The 18,199-nt window shown below is 40.0% G+C and overlaps 1 protein-coding gene across 21 annotated transcripts in view; it reads left to right on the top strand.

Moving 5' to 3' along the window:
- Nucleotides 1-961: 961 nt before the first annotated feature.
- The window catches only part of CCDC88A (coiled-coil domain containing 88A), a 78,692-nt gene continuing 61,454 nt past the window's right edge, over nucleotides 962-18,199 (top strand). For 6 of the 21 annotated variants that reach the window (XM_072035067.1, XM_072035066.1, XM_072035070.1 and 3 more), the window contains exons 1-3: nucleotides 965-1,239; nucleotides 1,598-1,978; nucleotides 2,077-2,177. In XM_072035067.1, the coding sequence (XP_071891168.1) occupies nucleotides 1,916-1,978; nucleotides 2,077-2,177 (164 nt within the window). In that variant the 5' untranslated portion in view covers nucleotides 965-1,239; nucleotides 1,598-1,915. Of the gene's footprint in view, nucleotides 1,360-1,597; nucleotides 1,979-2,076; nucleotides 2,178-18,199 lie in introns of all 21 variants that reach the window. The other 15 variants (XM_072035060.1, XM_072035059.1, XM_072035053.1 and 12 more) reach the window with 7 other exon arrangements.

Here is an 18,199-nt window from a genome sequence, read left to right as displayed (position 1 = left end):
TAAAAATGCTTTTGTAGCTGTCTTTAAGGGCTAGTAGTTTATTGGCAGTTACTTCACCCATGGATCACCAGATTATTATTCTGCTCCAAGACCACAGATTTTTCCTTGCACTTTTACCTTTGTTTTACAGGAGGACCGTAACATTCACTCCAAAGATCTTGCTTTGGGAAAAACAAAACAAAACAACAAATGATTATTGTTTAGAATATGTAAATCATTCAACTTCATTATTTTAAAAAATCACCCCTGGAATAGAATTACATACTAATATTTCAAGGTACGTATTTTTTTTCTACTTTTACTTAAACTTCCTCCTCAGTTTCATCTATGGGGAAAAGGTCACGAAGGGGACTTCCTCTAACCTTGGACAATTAGGACAAATACTACCTCCAGTATTTGGGTTAGAAAACCTAATCTGCGGCTATCGCTATGATGTTTTTTTTTTTTCAAAGACTTCATTTCAGCACCTGACTGCATCGCTTTGTGCACTTCAGTGTGCGTGTAAAACTAAAGGTATTTGGGAAAATATTACATGGAAGAGAAACCGGATTTAAGAATTGGAGATGCTTTGTCAATAACCTGCATAGCCCACGCCTCAGGACACGGCCCCGCGCGTTACTGCAGCCCTCGCGGTTAGAAACGCGCGAGTGGCAGGGGCTGGCTGGAGGACAATAGCCCAGCCGAGCGCATTGCCTGTCATCCTTCGCCTTCCTGCTCCCAGGTCGCCCCCCTCCCTGCGCTAAGGCCCTCCAGAAAGCGGCATTTTGTGCTAGCGTGGGTGTGTCTGGGCTTCACCTCTGAGAGAAAGCCTCGCCTCGCCTCTCCGTGTGGCGGGGCTGCGGAGCGAGCGCCCCAGCCCCCATTTCCCCCCTCAAAGCCCTCAGCGACTCCCCTTTTACTTCCCTTCTATCCCCCAACTCCCCGCTATTTCCTCACGGCCACCTTTTTCCCAGAGGAGCCCCGGGGGCTGCTCCCGGGGGCTGCTCCCGGGGGCTCCCCCCTCAGCCGCCCCCAGCCCAGCTGAGGCGGCGCAGCCGTTGGGCCCCGCTCGCGCCCCTCCGCAACGGCCGGGAGCGCGCGCGCCGGGCACGAGCCCCGCTGCAGCGGCGGCTCCCCCGCGGCCCCGCCCCGCGCTGAGTAGAGGAGGGGAGGTGGGGGGGGAAGAGGAAGAGAGCGCGCTGGCGGAAGGATCCGCGGGTGGCCGGGCGGAGGGATCCGCGGGCTGCAGCCGCCCGGAGGGTAGCGGAGGGGGGGGCGGTGCTGCGGCTCGGGGCCGGCTGAGGCGAGGTGGCCGTTAGCGGGGGGCGCTGCCGGGGGAAGGGCGAGGCGGCGGGTGCCTGTCCCGCCGCCGGCCCCGCGGTGCGATTTGGTGGAGGAGGAAGGGGTCGGAGAAGGGGAGGGGTCGGGGAAGGGATGGGGTTAGAGAGGGGAGGGGGTCGGGGAAGGGAAGGGGGGCAGGGGGCGGCTCGGCAGGGCGGGGGGCTCGGGGGGCGCGCACAGCCCCGCTGCAGCCTCGCTGTGAGGAGCTGTTTGCCGCTCTGGCTGATTTTTTCCTTCCTTCCTTCCCCCCCCTTTTTTTTTTTTTTGTCTGATGCAGAATCCCGGTAGCCAGGCAGCCTCCCTCCTTTCTTCCCTGCCTGCCTCCCGCCTCCCCGGCACGCAGAGGGGAGAGGCACGGATAGCGGGGCTGAGATCCGCGTAGATGGGCGGCCGAACCCGTTGTTTCTTCAGAAGAGGAAGATAAACCCCAGCTGCCACAGCATCCGACTTTCTTGCTGGTGTTGCGTCGCTTTGTGAAAATGGGGCTCGCCGACTCCAGCTAAATCCTCCCAGCGCCTTAAGAGTTGCCACAGCGAAGGACTTCTCGTTTTCTGCGGCAGAGGAGCTACGTTGATGTTAGCCTCCCTTCTGTAAAATGGAGAACGAAATATTCACACCCCTCTTGGAGCAGTTCATGTCTAGCCCTCTTGTCACCTGGGTAAGCGTTCATCTTTCTCTCGCACGTTATTCGTTTATTCGCTGATCGTTTGAGAATAAGGTGGAGTTGGTGTCATGGTGATGGTGGTTGTGTTTTAGGTTAAGACGTTTGGACCGTTAGCTGGAAGAAACGGGACCAACCTGGAGGAATATGTGGCGCTAGTGGATGGCGTGTTCCTGAATGAAGTCATGCTGCAAATGTAAGTGTGTGCAACTTGGGCGTTGGGCTTAGTTTTTGCTGTTGTCTCGTTTCTCGTGTGTGTTTTGCTTTCTTATGAAAGCTACTTCTTTCTTCAGAAATGATGTTAGTAAATAACTTCTTTCTTTTATACTTTACGTAGTCCTGTGGTCAGTTACAAGGATACTTCAGAGCACAGCAAACATTCATCTGTTCACAGCACAGTTTAATGTCAAAGTGATGTATTTCCAGGATGTAAAGTGCAATAGAGGCTGAATCATGATATCTGGAACTTACTGGAAAATTGGATCCTTTTAAATTGTTTCTCAGATTTCCTCTGAGAAGCATAAAGGTTCATTTTACTGCTAGTCATGATCATAAGATTTTAATAAATCTGTTTGGCTAATAAAATTCTAATGTATATCTTAGTTTGTGACATACAACTTCCGTGCAATGAATAATGTTGTTTACTAAGCAAATGGATTGTCCTTTAACTCTTTCCGCTTTACTCTTCACAGTTCAAAATTTGAGTAGGTAGCAGTTGTGCAGTAAAGCTGAGACTTTGATGGAGAGTGTAGAATGTTTTCTTACTGTGAACCACAGAAGAAACACCTTACATAGGTTTTTAAGTTGTCAATTGAACACTGCTAAAGAAAATCCGTATAAGTATGGTGGTGTAAAATCACCCAGATCAGGAAGTGCATAGTTTGCTATTTAGAAGACACAGAGATCAAAAAGTTCCAGTCAGAGAAACATTGGAATATGCAACCATGTGTTCTGATTATAGTTGTTGGTTGTTTTTTTTTTGGTTAATCATAGTAGTGGGCGATATTCCAGTCAAAACTATAATGCTAGACTGTAATGCTTTTGTGAAGTGTATGGTGATATCATTATAGAAATACTACTAGTGGAAAAAAAATCTTCTTTTTTTTTTAATATTTTAGTCTTTACACAGAAATACATCTTTTGCTTGCATAGGTATGAAAAAATGCAGGCTTATGGGTGACTAGATAGATACAACTCTGCATGAGCAGCTTGTGGTGACAGCTGTTCATCAAAACACTGCTCATTGATGGGCATCCTTTTACTCCAGTTACAGTTTTTACTCATGTTAAGTACTTTAAAAGCTTTTGCTGGTGGTATTCAAATTGCATAACTAATCTGTGCAAAAAAAATCAACTCAACTACATATAATTTTGAATTCTCATTCTTTTGAAAGCAGTGTTTTCTTTGTCACCTACTTCTGTGCAGCTAAAATTAAAAGTACTGACTTCTGTGACATCTGAAAACATGGTGGTGGAATCAAACTTTCAGAAAAAAAAAATACTGGAACTGGATTGTATTTCCAGCACATTATAATTAAGAATTGTAAGTGATGCATTCACTGAAGCATTCTATTTTTATGCTACAAGTTACTTTTTCTTGGATTATATATAAGTTAAATAGCTTGTAAATTATGACCGTGCATTGAGCTTGCAGAGCTTCTGTTCAGTAAAGATGTATGAGAGCTGAAAGCTGAAGGAAAGTTTAGTACTGGGATAAGGTGATTTTGAGGAATATAATCTTGAAATTAAGCTTTCTCAGCAATTTTTTACCATGTTAAGAATATATAATCTGGTTCATATATATATGTGGTATTATATGTATGTAAAATGGAAAGCTGTAGAGCAGAAACATTCCCACACTTGAGGCACTCTGCATTGAATTTGGTTTTGTGCATCTTTGACAACACACTCTGATGACTGTAGTTTACTTGGGAGGAGTTGTGTGTCTGTGTTTCTGGTTGTTGTTGTTTACATAGGGGAAATGTAAATCTAAAGTACTTCTGTAATCAGAACCGTTACAAACTGCCTTAAATTAGGGATGCATGTAAAAGGACTGTCGAACAAACAAAATGCATTTTATAAACATGCAACTATACCGGAAGGTGCATTTTTAAATGCATTGTTGGAGGGCGTTGAAATGTGTTACGATTGATTTCTATGTAGAGCTGAAGCTTCTAGAACTGTATTCGTATTTTAGGGGGGTTGTTTGTTTTGGTTTGGTTTGCCAGGATTGAAAGAGGAAAAAGTGTGTCATGTTTTGCAGGCACACTCTGGTGAAGTCACAATGGAAACCTGTGTTAACTTCCAGTCCCATTCACTTTGAAGAGCCACATGTTAAAAATGTATCTTCATTTGTAAAAACTTTTGAAAGATTGATCCTCAACTGATCATTAATATTGCAAATTTTCAGTATTTTCCATTTTATTAGTATTTCTCTTTTTTCTTTCAGTCTTAACCAACATATGTTGAGGAAATGTGGCAGAACATGTATCATGTGACTTCAAAAGCAAAATATTTTTCTTTTTTTTTTTTTTAAGGTTTCAATGACTTACTTCACATTAGAACAAGAGATCTGTAGATAGGAGCTATGGCACACATAGACATTCTAGAGGAATAAAGTGTTGCTCTTGCAGAAGTCACCAGGAGTGTCATGTGTAGAAATAAATATGTGGAAGTTACTTTTTACGAGTGTTGTGTTGTATGGTGCTTATTATTTCCGTTACTTTTGAGAAACATGAGGATGCTAATGTGTTGATGTCAGGATAACTGCTAGTGAGCATCTGTCAGGAAGAACTTGTGTTGCTGTTGTAGGTTGGTTCCTATGCTTGGAAAGCCATTGCAGCATTGGATGCTTTAAAGGGAGTTAAAAGCATGAGCAAGTGGAGGCTGTTAGGAGTGTTGTGGTCCCGCTGTCCTTATACTTCAATACATATTTTATTTCTGCCTAATATTGGAAAAAGCAAAAGTTGTGTCATAGAACTGTGAGTGTTAATATTGGATTAGGTATGTTTTTTAAAATTATACAATCAAAACAGTGATTTCATTAGTTAGAGATTTTTTTGTTCTGTTTAAAAAGAGTTAATCATGCCTTCCATCAGCTACAAGTGACAGTTTGTTAGTATGGCATTTATTTTCCTTGTGCTTGTCTAGACCAAATTTATTTTCAACAATTGTAAGGGTTCAGACCAAGGAAATAGATGCCAGTGCTGGAGTGGTTGCAGGGTAGTGGTACTGGGATAGGTGATTCTTTAAATCAGGATTAACTTTATTAGTACATAATACATCAGAAAGGGGAAAACTAACTTAGCACATTCCCTGTATGTTTTTTGTTGTTGACTTGTTGGATGTTTTAGTATACGTGAAAATTGCAGATTCCTTTTGGTTTCTGATTTGGTCTGAAGAGCTCTTCCTTTACTGGAGACGCTAAAGGGCATGTGCTTTTCTTTATTTGTTTTCTGTTTTTCTTTTTTTTCTTTTTTTTTCTTTCTTTCTTTCCTTTTTTTTTTTTTAATTAAGGGTAGTTCCAATCTTTGAATATTGGCTCCTAACTCGAGAGAATGTCTCTCATTTCCTGTTCAAATTTAAGTCCAGTTCTTCAGAAGTGTTCAGTTACCTACCTTCTGCTTGGATCAGTCAGTATCTGATACATGGATAGAAACCCATCTGTCTTTCTAAATCTGAGCCTTCATTCTCGTATTCTTTGGTACAGAAAGGAGTTAGGCTTTTTGGGAAGAAATCAGGAGCCAGATCACTGTAATGGGGTTCTGATACGGCAGAGAAATGGAGGAGCACACCGAGACTGCTTTATGCCTTTACTGTACTTCAAAATGCTATATCAAAATGCTTCTAATATTACAAAATACCCAGGTACTTGAATAATGTTTATTGTGTATGCTACTAAAACCACTATAGTTCCCCAGATTAGTCACCTGTTGCATGTCTGGGTGCAATCGCAGTAAAGTAATACTTAGTTGTCCTGGAGATGCTTTTTCAGAATCTGACTAACAAGATCTTATTTTTTTGGTCTTAATACTATTATCTATATATATATGCTCCTCTGATCCAAGAAGACGAAGTTGTTCTTAAAAACATATATATATATATATAATTTTCTGAGTATTCTTTGTTTTCATTTCTGATAGGGCTTGTTCTCTGATAGTTAACTGAGTTCTAATAGGATTATGTGAGAAATGCATGAGTTTCATAAAAGTCTTGTACAAATTGTGGTTCCCAAACTGACAAGGGTCTTACCAGTTCCTTTGAATAAAAGTGCCCAGCTGCAAGTAATTAGAGGATTGGGACTTTTATTACATTTAGCACCACAATTAATATTTGGTTATGTAATGAAGACTTGGAAATGTGCTTGAGTTTCAATGGTTTTATTTTACTGTACTTTGTATTGGTGGAAATGAATGTTTCAAAGCAACTATTGGACAAATACCACGTGCAGAATGGGTAATGTGTAGAACCAAACTGGATCTGAGTTGATTTGATTCACTGCCTAGAGACCTGTCTGCTTTCTTCTCCATGTTCCATTCATAGCTGTCTCGATTGACTGTATATTCATTGATGCTACCTATACTAGTCATTGCATCAAAAAATGCTGAAAACTACATCAAAGGACGAAGTGTTTTATTTTTCTCCTGTCTTCCTCCATTTTACTGTTCAGACCCTGTTTTTCAGTGGCTGGATCCCCATGCAGGCTTTCCACACCCATCAAATTTTCCAGGTGGACCGACTGACAGTTTTCTTCCACTGCTCTGGTGGTGTGTGCCTTGAATGTGTAGACTGCTTCATTGACTCTTTTTCTGAGCTCTCAGTCTTTAGTTGTGCTTTTTTTTTTTTTTTTTTCCAAACAGTTGAGCTTGCCAGCCCATAGCTCTGGCTTGCCTATATCTTTTGCTGAGAACTGGCCTCCATCTCTAGTGCTTCAGCCAGCTGCCTGGCTCTGTGAAAGAGTGCAGGAACGTGCACTTCAAGCCAATTAACTCTTTCTTGTGAAGACCAAAGAGGAAGAGGCAGCTTCAGCAGGCTCTGGCTGGGCAGGGAGGTGGAAAACATTTTAGGGAAAATTAAATTGGTGAGTTTGGCAGCAAAAATGCAAGCATACGATATTTTAGAAAAATGTTAAATACTAACAAGTCTGTACCGTTCTTGCTTTCTTCAAGTGAATGGGTTTGAATCACGTTTTGAGACTTGCTCTGTCAGGCTTCCACAGATGCAGATAGATGTCACTGGCAATTGAGAGAGCTTTTGCTCTTAAAAGTGGCTCTTGGTAGGCTTAGAGGTAGGGCCCAAAATATGTCGTAAGGAAATCAGAATCTATAACACTCGGGGCTTTTGTAGAGAAGCAAATTGTTCAGTAAATGCTTTGATAGAATGTGCACCATGGTTAAGATTGTTGGAATTGAAGTCTTTAGATTACTGAAAAATTGAAGGTTTTTATAGTGTAATGATGGTTAATTTTAGACTTAAATACCTGCCAGCAGTGAGCTTTGAATTGTGTGAATGAAGTGAACGTGGGCTGATACCTGGGCTTCTGTGGTGCCTGGGCTTTTGATAGGTAAAGGGGAGAAAAAGTATGGATCGGATGTGGAATCCTTTAAGTGTTTGACCTTTGATAATGTCTCTGTTTTACAGGTTCTTAATTTGTTTGTATCCTTTTCCACACTTCAGGTCCACTTTCCTTCATCCTGTCTCCTCCAATTTATTTTTGTGCAGTGGTTTGCTCTTGTCATTTGCAGTATTTTGAAGCTTAGGAAGCAATTGGTCTAATCTTTGTCTGCATGTATGTGGCTGCTTCTCTGCTCTCTTCCTCATGGGTTGTCTTCAGTGCTGTTCTTTGATTATGGCTCCTTATTTCTTTTTGTGTTGGACTTCTTACCCCATTCTTAGCCTCCCCAGTAGCTGAGGCTGGGGGATAAAAGCTGAGTCTGTCTATGTGTTTTGTAAATAGCATTCTCACTTGAAACATCTAGGATCAGAATAACTTGTTTCAGCATTGAAAACGTTCTGGCAGTAAAACAGCTTATATTCACCATGGCTTTCCAGTTGTACTTTCAGAGTACTTCTCATTTCACTCACGTTCTGCATGCTGTTTCAAAGCACTGTACAAAAATAACGTTACTAAGTTAGTAAGAGCTTTCTGGGTGTATATTTTATCTCATTTATTGCCGGAAAGGTAAGTAAGAGTATGCTGACACACTGTCTCCTTCTGTAACATAGTTCAGTTAAAGCTGTTTTGTGAAGGCTTCAGGGCAGAGATGCCAAGCGAGCTAACGGAGAGGGTGCAGGCACGGAGCGCAGTGTGGCACTGCTGGGTAGAACTGTCCTTGCACAAGGCGGAGTTGGCTTTAGCTCGAAGTCACAGGATCATGCAGTGAATTGTCTTTGTGCCAGAGGAAGGCATCTTCATGTCAGCACTGGCAGCAGTGGTTCAGTGGTTCTGGGTTGTTGGCCAGGTGGTTCATGGAGGCATTGTTCACCTGTGGCAGCAGCCACCACTGAGCTGTGTGAACTTTCTGCTTCCAGCTGTGGCTGCCTGAAGTATTTCTGGTTGCTGGGCTGACTTTGCTTTTTATCTCTTCTTTGCTGCCACTGTTGTTGCTCCCTGTGTTGTAAGGAAAGGCAATACACAGCTTGTTTTGCTCGAGTGTTTGTACCAGAAAGTTCAGTTTGCCCAGGTTGCCACAACACATTGAACTGCCCTACGGTGTTGCTGCATTTGATGGTAGCATAGCAGCAATAAATCCCAAAGTTTTAGGTTAGCTAGAAATGTCTTACCTGGGCTGATCAGCTGCCGTCTTTCCCTGGCAAGGCTGCGTTGCTTTTGGTTCCATGGCTTGGTTGGGATCTGTGCACCGCAAGCCCTTGAGGAGCATCTCTGTGCTCCAATCTTTCTTCTGAAAACTAATCTAGCTAACTGACAAATTGGTTGCTAAATCAAGCACATCCTAATCCTATGCTAAATTTGAGAAGCTTACTTCTAGACTTCCCTCATTTGTTTCTTCTGTTAGGGAGAGTGTTTTTTTTTTTTTAAATCTTCGTGTTCTTTCATATATTCCTCTTATTTTTTGTTTCCTGCTCTTTTTTTCCTAAACTAAGTACAAGTCTTTTGCCTGCTGCGTCTTTCATACTGTACCACTTTTCCCTATGTGGTAATTATTTGGGGATCAAGACATTTTTCAGAATGCTGCTTTGTTAGAGCACATGACTTCAGTGGTCAGAGATTATTTGGTAATAGCTATGTGGAAGCCTCTGTTTGTTTGTTTTAAAGAGTTCTATATTTATACCTTAAGATGCTGCAAAGAGGCATGGCCTGAATTTGCATGCTGCTTAGGCGGTTGTTACTAAGCAGTGTTTACAAAATGCTCCCCCTTTGTTTCATTGGAGTAATTGGTGTTAAGGCGTTGAATTGAAAGCAAGGCTACTGCTTGACCTAAACTCCATTAGTCTGCTTTCCCATTGGCTCTGAAGAAAAAGCAAAAGTTTTCTGATGTATTTCTGGATTGGGAAATAGCAAAGGATGAACCCATAAGCAGCTTGTATTGTTTCTTGCTCTTCACTGAACCTCTGAATCTGTGTTGTGCATTTGGATATGCTCAGAAATGTGCTTCCTTTTCTGTCTGGGGGACAGAATCCACTTAGGTTTCTTACAGAATCTTATCGTATTTTAAGCTGCAGGGAGAAATTTGCTCTAGTTTTTGTTTGTGCGGTATCTTTGTTTTTCTTAAGTGAACCCTTGAGCAAAAAAATGTCTGGTGTAATTTCCTGGTAGCTTGGGAAGATACTTGCTGTATATATAGAGTATTGTGTGTGCCAGATAAAAAAAAAAAAAAAAAAAAATACACATGCTAGCTGATGTGTGATAAAAATGTAGACAAATGTTATACTTAGTGCTGATTTGCTTCTTAGCAAGGATATTAATATTAATGTGCTAAGATGAAAAGAATGCACCTCTTTTACAGGCCCTTATATGTGTGCTGAGCTTGTAGATTTGGGTGGTTAACAGGGGTAAGGTCCTTGGTGTACCGCTCTATTTATATCTAAATTGGTAGGGGGGTTGTACATTTGTTGATGTGCACTGAAAATTTGCAGCACGTTTCAGTTAGTCAGCTGAAGCAATGAGATTGCTGACATGGACAAAATCTTTACAGCAAATGTAACTTACTTATTTGGAAATGCCCTTATATGCAAGAGCCTTGTGTACAAATTCATCTCAGAATATTCTGTACAAAGGGCTCAGGTGTGTCAGCTGGCAGCCTGAACGTCACTGTGGGAAAAGGTGAAGATCTTGTATTGCTTGGAAATAGTCTTCCATATTTTTTTTTGAGAGGAAAATAGGACAAAACAAATTTCCTATGCTCCAATTTCTTTGGCAGAATGTGGAACTGCACTTTGTTCTTTTTTACTTAGTTCTGTATAATCTAGATGCATACATTGGATTAAATGTTTACCCTACTAAAACCAATTAAAGTTTTGCAGAAGATCTGGGCCAAGATTCTACTTCAGGATAGGTATGTTTGGATGTTTATCCAAAACAGAGTTGTTTATGCCAACTAAAGGTCTACATTCTTCACATATGTATATTTAATTGTTAATACTTTACTTATGAAAGGTTTATTGTACTTTGTCATAATAAAGGGAATTCTAGAGCCAAGTCATATTGTTATAAGTGAAAATATTTAACTGAATTTTGTGTGGCACTATCTTTACAATTTACAAACTTTTTAGTCACTAAGACTGCAGTATTCAGGTAGCTTTGGTGTCAGCTCACTAGGCTGAGCTCACATAAGCATTTCTTGCATTTGTTAAATACTCAGGGTGCTGAGATGTTAGCCTATGGTCAGACTATTTTGAAGTACTGAATAATTGTTTTTGAGAATTTATAGCTTCAGCAAAATTGAAAGTAAAATGAGCATTTTTCTAAGTCTTCCAAAGGAGAAATTAATGTTGATAATGATGTTGTTATCAAATAAAGCAAGGCATATACTACTGTGCTGTTGGAAGCTGGTTAGGGTAGAAGAGGAAAGCTACTATATACAAATTTGATACACAGAAATCTCTTAAGAGTTTTTCTAGCTTCAGATAAAGAAGACAAGGATATGTGCGTATTGCTTACGAATCCTACCTAAGTTATTTTCTCTTACGGTAATATTTTAAATTGTAGAAAGCCTGTTAGGTCCACAAAGATCATTTGCTACAAGCATTGTTGTTTTTTTTTTTTTTCCAAGGTAGGTTGTAAAAATATTTTCTCACTTTAATGTCCTCTGACGATTGGTATCAAGTCATGCTGCATCTTGTGATCCATATCTGTGAGCGCATGCTTATGCACAACTAATCTTGATGCTGTCATCAGGTTATTGTGGGTGTGAACATTGGCAATGTTCTAACGGTCAGTTATGTTGAGAGTTTAATCACAAAGTCAAGTAGTTTGGTTACGCTGTTCATTCGTATCAGATCAAACAGATCTTAAAGTTTGAACTCATTTGAGAGGAAGTAAAAATTGTTGACCTGTAGAGGGCAAAAAATCACAGTTCTCAAAAGCAGAAAGCAAGACTTGACTCTTTGTTATCCTCAGATAATTGTTTCACAGGTGTGTCCATCTCCATCCTTGCTGCTTCTTAGAGGTCTGTCTGCTCTTGCTGCCTGTGCTGCCTTTTTGGTTTAGTTTAGTTTAGTTTGGAAAGTGGTTCGGTGCAAGTACTAGAGCAGTCTAGTAAAACTGTAGTCACAGTGGGTTTTTTAAGATGAAGCTAGGGAGAAGTTGTATGGTTTACTACCTTTTCAAACAATATTTGCTTATGTTCCTGTTCAGAATCCCAGGCGTTTGACAAATACTGAGCCAAATCCTTTATCAATGTTTTGTAAGCAGTAGTTTTTAGCTGCGGCTTGCACATGTGTGAAGGCCAGTGAAATGACTTCTAAAGATCACGGAAAAGAAAAACTTTAGTCATTGTGGTATAAGCAGCTCTAGAGGATTTGACAGCTCTTGTATTTCAGAAAAAGTGTCTGCAAATGTAGGTGGAAACGTGAGTGTTACTCTGTTTGCATAGGAACATATTTTTAATTTTAGGTAGCTTTTTTTTTTTTGTACATTTCTCCCGGATTTATTTGTTTCTTGTAGACTGGTGGGCTGTCAGCAATGGGAAGGTAAACAATGAGTTGTTGGCAAACTGCTTTGGCAGGAATTTAGAGAGAGAGACAGACCTGTGGATTTTCTGTTTCTTTCTGTACTGGGTTTGGCACACTTTCTTAAGGTGACGTCTGACTGTGAGGCCTGTGGTTGTTGGCTGTCTTGTTCTCACCTGATTGCTTGAACAATGTCAAGTTTTTCTGTTTAATACCCAGGAGTGCTTCTTTTATGTGACAATATTAAGCCTTCTGGGATGCTCTGAACTGTGGAGATTTTCCTTTCCATCGGTGCAACGTTTTAATGTGGAGGAAGCCAGCTTACCTTTTGCTGGCTGAGGAGCACAGGCAGGTCCCAATCTGCTCTGTGGTCCCATTGATTATGGTGGGGTGCTCACCCTGCTAATTAGGTGCACTGTTCTGCATTGTTGGCTGAAAGCTGCTTTTTTCTCTTTTTAAACATAGTACCTTTCAGTGTGGTAAGAAAAGAGTGTATCTCCTGGTCAAGTTGAAACAACAGTACTAAAGTCGTTTTGTATTTTGTGATGATAAAGACAGCTGTTGGCTCTGTAAGCTAAGAAATGATTTGGGGGAGATGTTAATTCAGCTATGCAAGTGTGTATTTAGTAAGTGAAAGGTGAACTGTTTTATTTCCTATTTTTCACCTCTACCTTGTTCACCCACGTGCCTGTCTTATTAATGGAAAGGGCAGGGATACAAAACCCAGTATTTTCCATAAGACTTGCATAAGTCTACTTGCTTTCTTTTTTTTTTTTTTTTTCTGTGAGTGACTTTTTCAAGCACACCAAATAGGAGAACAGACATTGATTGAGTGGGATTCTACTTGATACTTTTTTTTTCCCAAAAAGCTTGACTTTTGTCACTGAGTTGAAGAATGTTGGCTAATGTAAATAGCTTTTATACTCATCCCCAGGTACACAGTGATACTGCTTCGGCTTAAGGTTTGTTTTTCTTACCTGTTCTTCAGTAAACGACCAAAATGTTAGAGGGCTGGCCATCCTTTTTTCCTCTGATTTAACTTGCTATGTAACTGGGTAGATGCCCTCTTTCCCCATCTTATCTTAGTGTCTTTAGCTGTTCTTTTGGCCTTTCTTAATTGTCTTAAGTCTTCATCGAGAAACAGTTCAGAATGATATCATATTGTCTTGATGTGACATTGTCTTAATGAAGACAGTACGGAGTGCTTGTTGCCACACAAGTGTAGTGCATCTTCCATTGACTTGTAAACCTGGCAATATTGAGATGCGAGGGGATCCCTCTTCATGCAAATAAAACCGCTACTCATGGCTCCTCTGCTGTGAGCACCAGCCAGAGCATAGGCACCATGCAGGTACCTGCAAGTATTCAGCCTGGGTGGGTGCTGCAGAGCGAAGGCTGCAAGCAGGGGAGCTGGCCATCTAGGCTCAATAGTCCCTGTGTTTGTTCTTGGCAGAATTGTTCCCTGTGATCCCCCCCCCCCAGCCAACTGATTTGTTGTAGGTTGTGTTTTTTGAAGTAAGCAAGCATAGGGGCTTCAGCCTCCTAATAGTTTATGGTGTTGGACATGTGCCTAGGAAATGGGGTTTGTGCAAGGGCCAAAAGGCTTTTGATGTTAGACCTGCGTCATAAAACTCAAGTTAGCATGAGGCAAAAAAAACTTTGACACAGCTGTTGATTTTTTTGGCGTGTATGGTCAGACTTTGCGAAGTGCAGAGTTAGCAAAGCATCCTTAAACTGAGATACGCACCTCATGTTGTGGTAAAGGGTATCTCAGCATTTGTAATAATCTTTAGATGTTGGAGCAGGTTTTCTGGGAGCTGTATGAAAATGTAACTGTGCACCGATTGCTGCTTGAGAAATGTTGTCTCAAGGTAGAAATGCAGATGCTTTACAAGAGGTGGGTTGTCATAAACGCCCACTAGAAAGGCAAAGGAGAATGAGTGGTTAGTATAAATGAGAACATGTGCTCGCTTATTGCAAATTAGGACATAAGTGCACAAAGATCCAGTGCCTAAGCAAGATTCAAAAGTGGACACCTGAGCAGCTCCAGAGTGTATGTGCCCTGTCTCTTCAGCCACTTGCACTGTGGCTTTCTGTTTGTCATTGTCACGTCTGCACTGTCACTATTGTCAATACATTGCAGCCTCAGCATATGCATGGCTTGCATAATGCTCTCCAACAGGTGGGAAGATACTATTTATTTTAATCTATTTTTCAAGTAAGAAGTGTCTGAGTTATGGCACTGGCTGAGGCATGAATTATTCTTTGGTGGAGTACTCTGTATCAACCATTTTTGTTTGTTGTTTCCATGAATATAGAAATCCTGCTAAACATGTGCCAGAGCTATAGAAAAGGATTTGTTTTTATTGTTTTTTTTTCTTAATCTTTTAGTTAGGCTTAGCCTGGAAATTCTCTTTAGCAGCAAAAATTGATCATACTGATGGATGCAGGAGGAGTTTGAAGTATGCCATCTTGTACCAATGTTTCTAGAAAGTGTCTGGTCAAACATTTCAGATACCGACTGAATAATGTGCTTCTGAATCTGCCCCATTCTTTGGTACTGTGGCTGTTGTGGACCGATTCTTTGACTATAACCATTTTAAAGACTGGTCAGGCTGTACATTGAAGGCCAGTGCTCCTTTTGTTCTATGCAGAGGTGTTTCTGATAATTTCATCACCTTGTTGTACTGATTTGTCTGGTGCTGCTTAAAACAAATATGAGATTATCAATTGTTCTCCAGTGAAGTCCTAGATTTTACCTTAACTTTCACAATAAAAGGTCACTGCTGGACTAAATTCCTTTGTGAAACACTGTTTGTACATGTTTATTATTTTCTTACTGATAGCAGTCCTGCTTTATTATTTGAAATCTATCCAAAACAATATATCAATAATTATTGAAATATTTGGCATGGAGCAAAAGCAAGCCTCATTATCCTAACTAAAGGGACTTTGTCAACAATATAACTTTATTAGGCAAGCAACAATTATGTGTAAATTGAATAGTGGGCTACTTTCTGTACCCTGTAACTCGGATAGAGTAGCAGTCAATATTTATTTCCCTTCGATCTATACACTTGTGTAGAATATTTTCCAAAGTGCTTGTTTCAGCATTTCACTGTATGTAACAAATATATTCCATGATATATTTAAAGTTAGGGTCCATTATAATATTAGACGTAATGATTAAGCACTGTCAAGGAACAGATGGCAAGAGAGGACACAACTGGTTTGCAGCCTGCATAGATTTAAGCATGAAGCCATTAAGCTATCACATTCCCATTTCTAATAGATTTTGGTCAATGAAAAATTAAAGACACATAATCCCTGATTATATGAGGTCTCAATCTGTAATTCATGGCACTGGTAATGCTTCAAAATCACCCAAGTTTTCTCTGTATTCAGTAGTTCCCAACTGATGTGATACTGGGATAGATGCTCTTGTCTGTTTTTACTGCTATTGAAATTAATGTATCTTGTCATAAGTAGGTTGCTCTTAAATGTAAAATTGCTTAAGGGTATCTTTTACTGCTCTGCTTCCTATTGACTTCTAGACAGATTTGCCCTATTTTGCTAGGCTATTTGCCACTGAAGCAGTTTAGTATCTCCACCTAATAAAAGAAGCAATTCAGAGTTCCAGGCACGTCTTGCCTTAAAAATATGTACGGTGTAACTAGCGCAGTAGCCGCAAGAATCTTATGTTCTTAAAAAGAAAAAAAACACGTTTTTTAAAGCTATCTTTTACAAAGGTCAGTTTTAGAACTGATTTATTTTCAAAATTCCGTCCTTGCATATTGTTGTATTCCCAACAGCATGTCTTACCATATTTCAGTGGTATTGCACAATTATTCAGTATTAATAATAAAATCAGTTGATATAGTTTTTTCTTTAGTAATAGCAAGTATTTAACACTGATATAAATAACTGACTGAAATTGTAATAAATTAGTTGCAACAAGCTGTAAACAAGTTTTCAAAAGTATTCATTTTCAAATAATACAAATTCAGTGATGAAAATTTAGGATTTTATCTCTCTGCTTGAAAAATATTTGTATGTTCTATTAGTATTTCTCATTAGTTATTTCAAAATGCTAGTAGGAACACTATGTATCTATTTCTGGCTTGCAGCAATCTGACAATGAATCGTTATATCAGCAATATATAATGGAAAACATAACAGCTAATATCATACTACGTTACTTCTGCTTTGAGAGGAACAAGTTAAGGAGTTAGTACTTCAAGTGCCTTTCTGAGAAGATGGATTGTATTGACTAAATGAAGATTATCTAAAATACTGTTGTGTGGATCAGGGAGACTACTGAGTTTTAGAGTTGGAGGCTTTGAGAGAATGAGTCGTGGTTATCAGTGTTGGGAAGGGAGTTGGGTTTAATTTTTAAATGATGGAGTTCCTGCTGAAGGACCTCATCACAGTTCTTTCAGTAACGGTGTTCAATGCAAAAAGTGAACTGTCAAGCCCCTTCTTGGCTCTTCTATGTATTTTGAAGTCCAAAATTGACAGTTCAAACAGAATCTGAAAGATGAAAGTCAGTGATTGAAAGTGAGGGAACATTGGTAAATTTAAATGTTGAAGGATTCTCCTCTTACCAAGCAGCCTCTGACTTCAACGTCTAAGTTTCAACGTGTAGGTCATTTTAGTGGGTAGCCTATTAATATTTCTGTGTTACTGGAATACAATAATTTAATTACATAGTATGGTTAGAAAGACAACTGCAATACAGAGGCGAAGTTTCATTTTGACTGTAAGGTGATGAGGACAGGATTTTATTCCAAGTAGATTTTGAAACAACCTTTTCCCAGTAGCAGTCATACATACTAGTCATTGCTAGCATTTATTGAGTGAGAGTGTCGAAGAACACTTAGCTCTGTTGTTTGAAGAATAATGGCCTAATGTGACAATCTTTACAAAACGGTAAAGCAACCAAAGAAATACACTTAGAAACTTCTGCTAGCTGAGTGAGTTGTTGAGGCTATGCGTTTAATTTGAAATGATTGGCAGAGGTTAATAGTGGTAGTATTTCATTGTATTTAAGTAACATAATTTTATCCATCCTCAAAAGCAAGGGGTTGATCTTCAGAGCTACTGAAAATGTTCTTTTTACCATAACGTGTTTGAGAGTTTTGCTTTAAGATGTTAAAGAATCCTTGGGTTTTGGGGGTTCTGTTGGGACTGGGGCCACAATATTTTGAGAAAATGGAAGATTATTGACATAAATTTGTTTGTTGCACCAGGTTGTCCTGAGGTTGACATTTGGACTTCAGTTGTTGATTGTATGCACCAGCAGAGGATCACATACTTGAGCTGTGAATTTTCTCCAGCAGTAAAGATACAAGCCCAGAGCACATGTGGCCCAAGTTTCCCCAGAAAAAATAAAAACAACCTCTCAGTAAACTGTTTCCTGCTATTCATGTCCTACCCCACAAAGAACCCTCCACACACCCTGAGTTACATGCTCTCCATTTTAAGAAACAGAAATGAAACATTTTCGCCCCAAGTGGTACACCTTTTATCTAAAAAGCAGGAATTTCTGTAAAATGTAAGGCATGTGTCAGCCATTGAGTTGGTCTTGACAGTTGAAGATCTGAATCACATCAGAGAGAGGGAGAGAGGTATATGGGGTAATTTGGTGGAAGTAAAGGAATGTCACATTGCTTTCAGCAGTAGTGTCTGTGAGTTAACAACTCAAAAAACCTTTGACATGCATCACGTTAACACTGACACAAGACTAATGCCACAGAATTTCTGATTATCTTTGTTCATGTTTAATTTGTCAGAGTTGATCTATATGCTGTTGGATTTTCAAGGATCAAGATGGAAAAGATGAAAGATAGGAATGATTTCTTGTAGTACTGCTGTTGAGGTGTCAGCTTCGGTGTTCTAATAATGCTCCAGTTCCATTAGTGCATTAGGGCATCTCGTGAGAGATGTGAGTTCCTCGTTTCTGTACTGTGAGGAGCAATGCTGGTATTCAGGAGCATGGTACGGGTATAACAACACTCTATTTCCTGATTTTGCCTATGTTATGACTTCTGGTTTCAAAAATGTATTTTCTTATCATCCAATAAAGCAC

Source organism: Anas platyrhynchos, chromosome 3, assembly GCF_047663525.1.
Source record: "Anas platyrhynchos isolate ZD024472 breed Pekin duck chromosome 3, IASCAAS_PekinDuck_T2T, whole genome shotgun sequence".
In the NCBI taxonomy this organism is placed as follows: domain Eukaryota; kingdom Metazoa; phylum Chordata; class Aves; order Anseriformes; family Anatidae; genus Anas; species Anas platyrhynchos.
The sequence above is the reverse complement of the archived record's forward strand: the minus strand, read 5'-3'. Positions and strand labels throughout refer to the sequence as shown.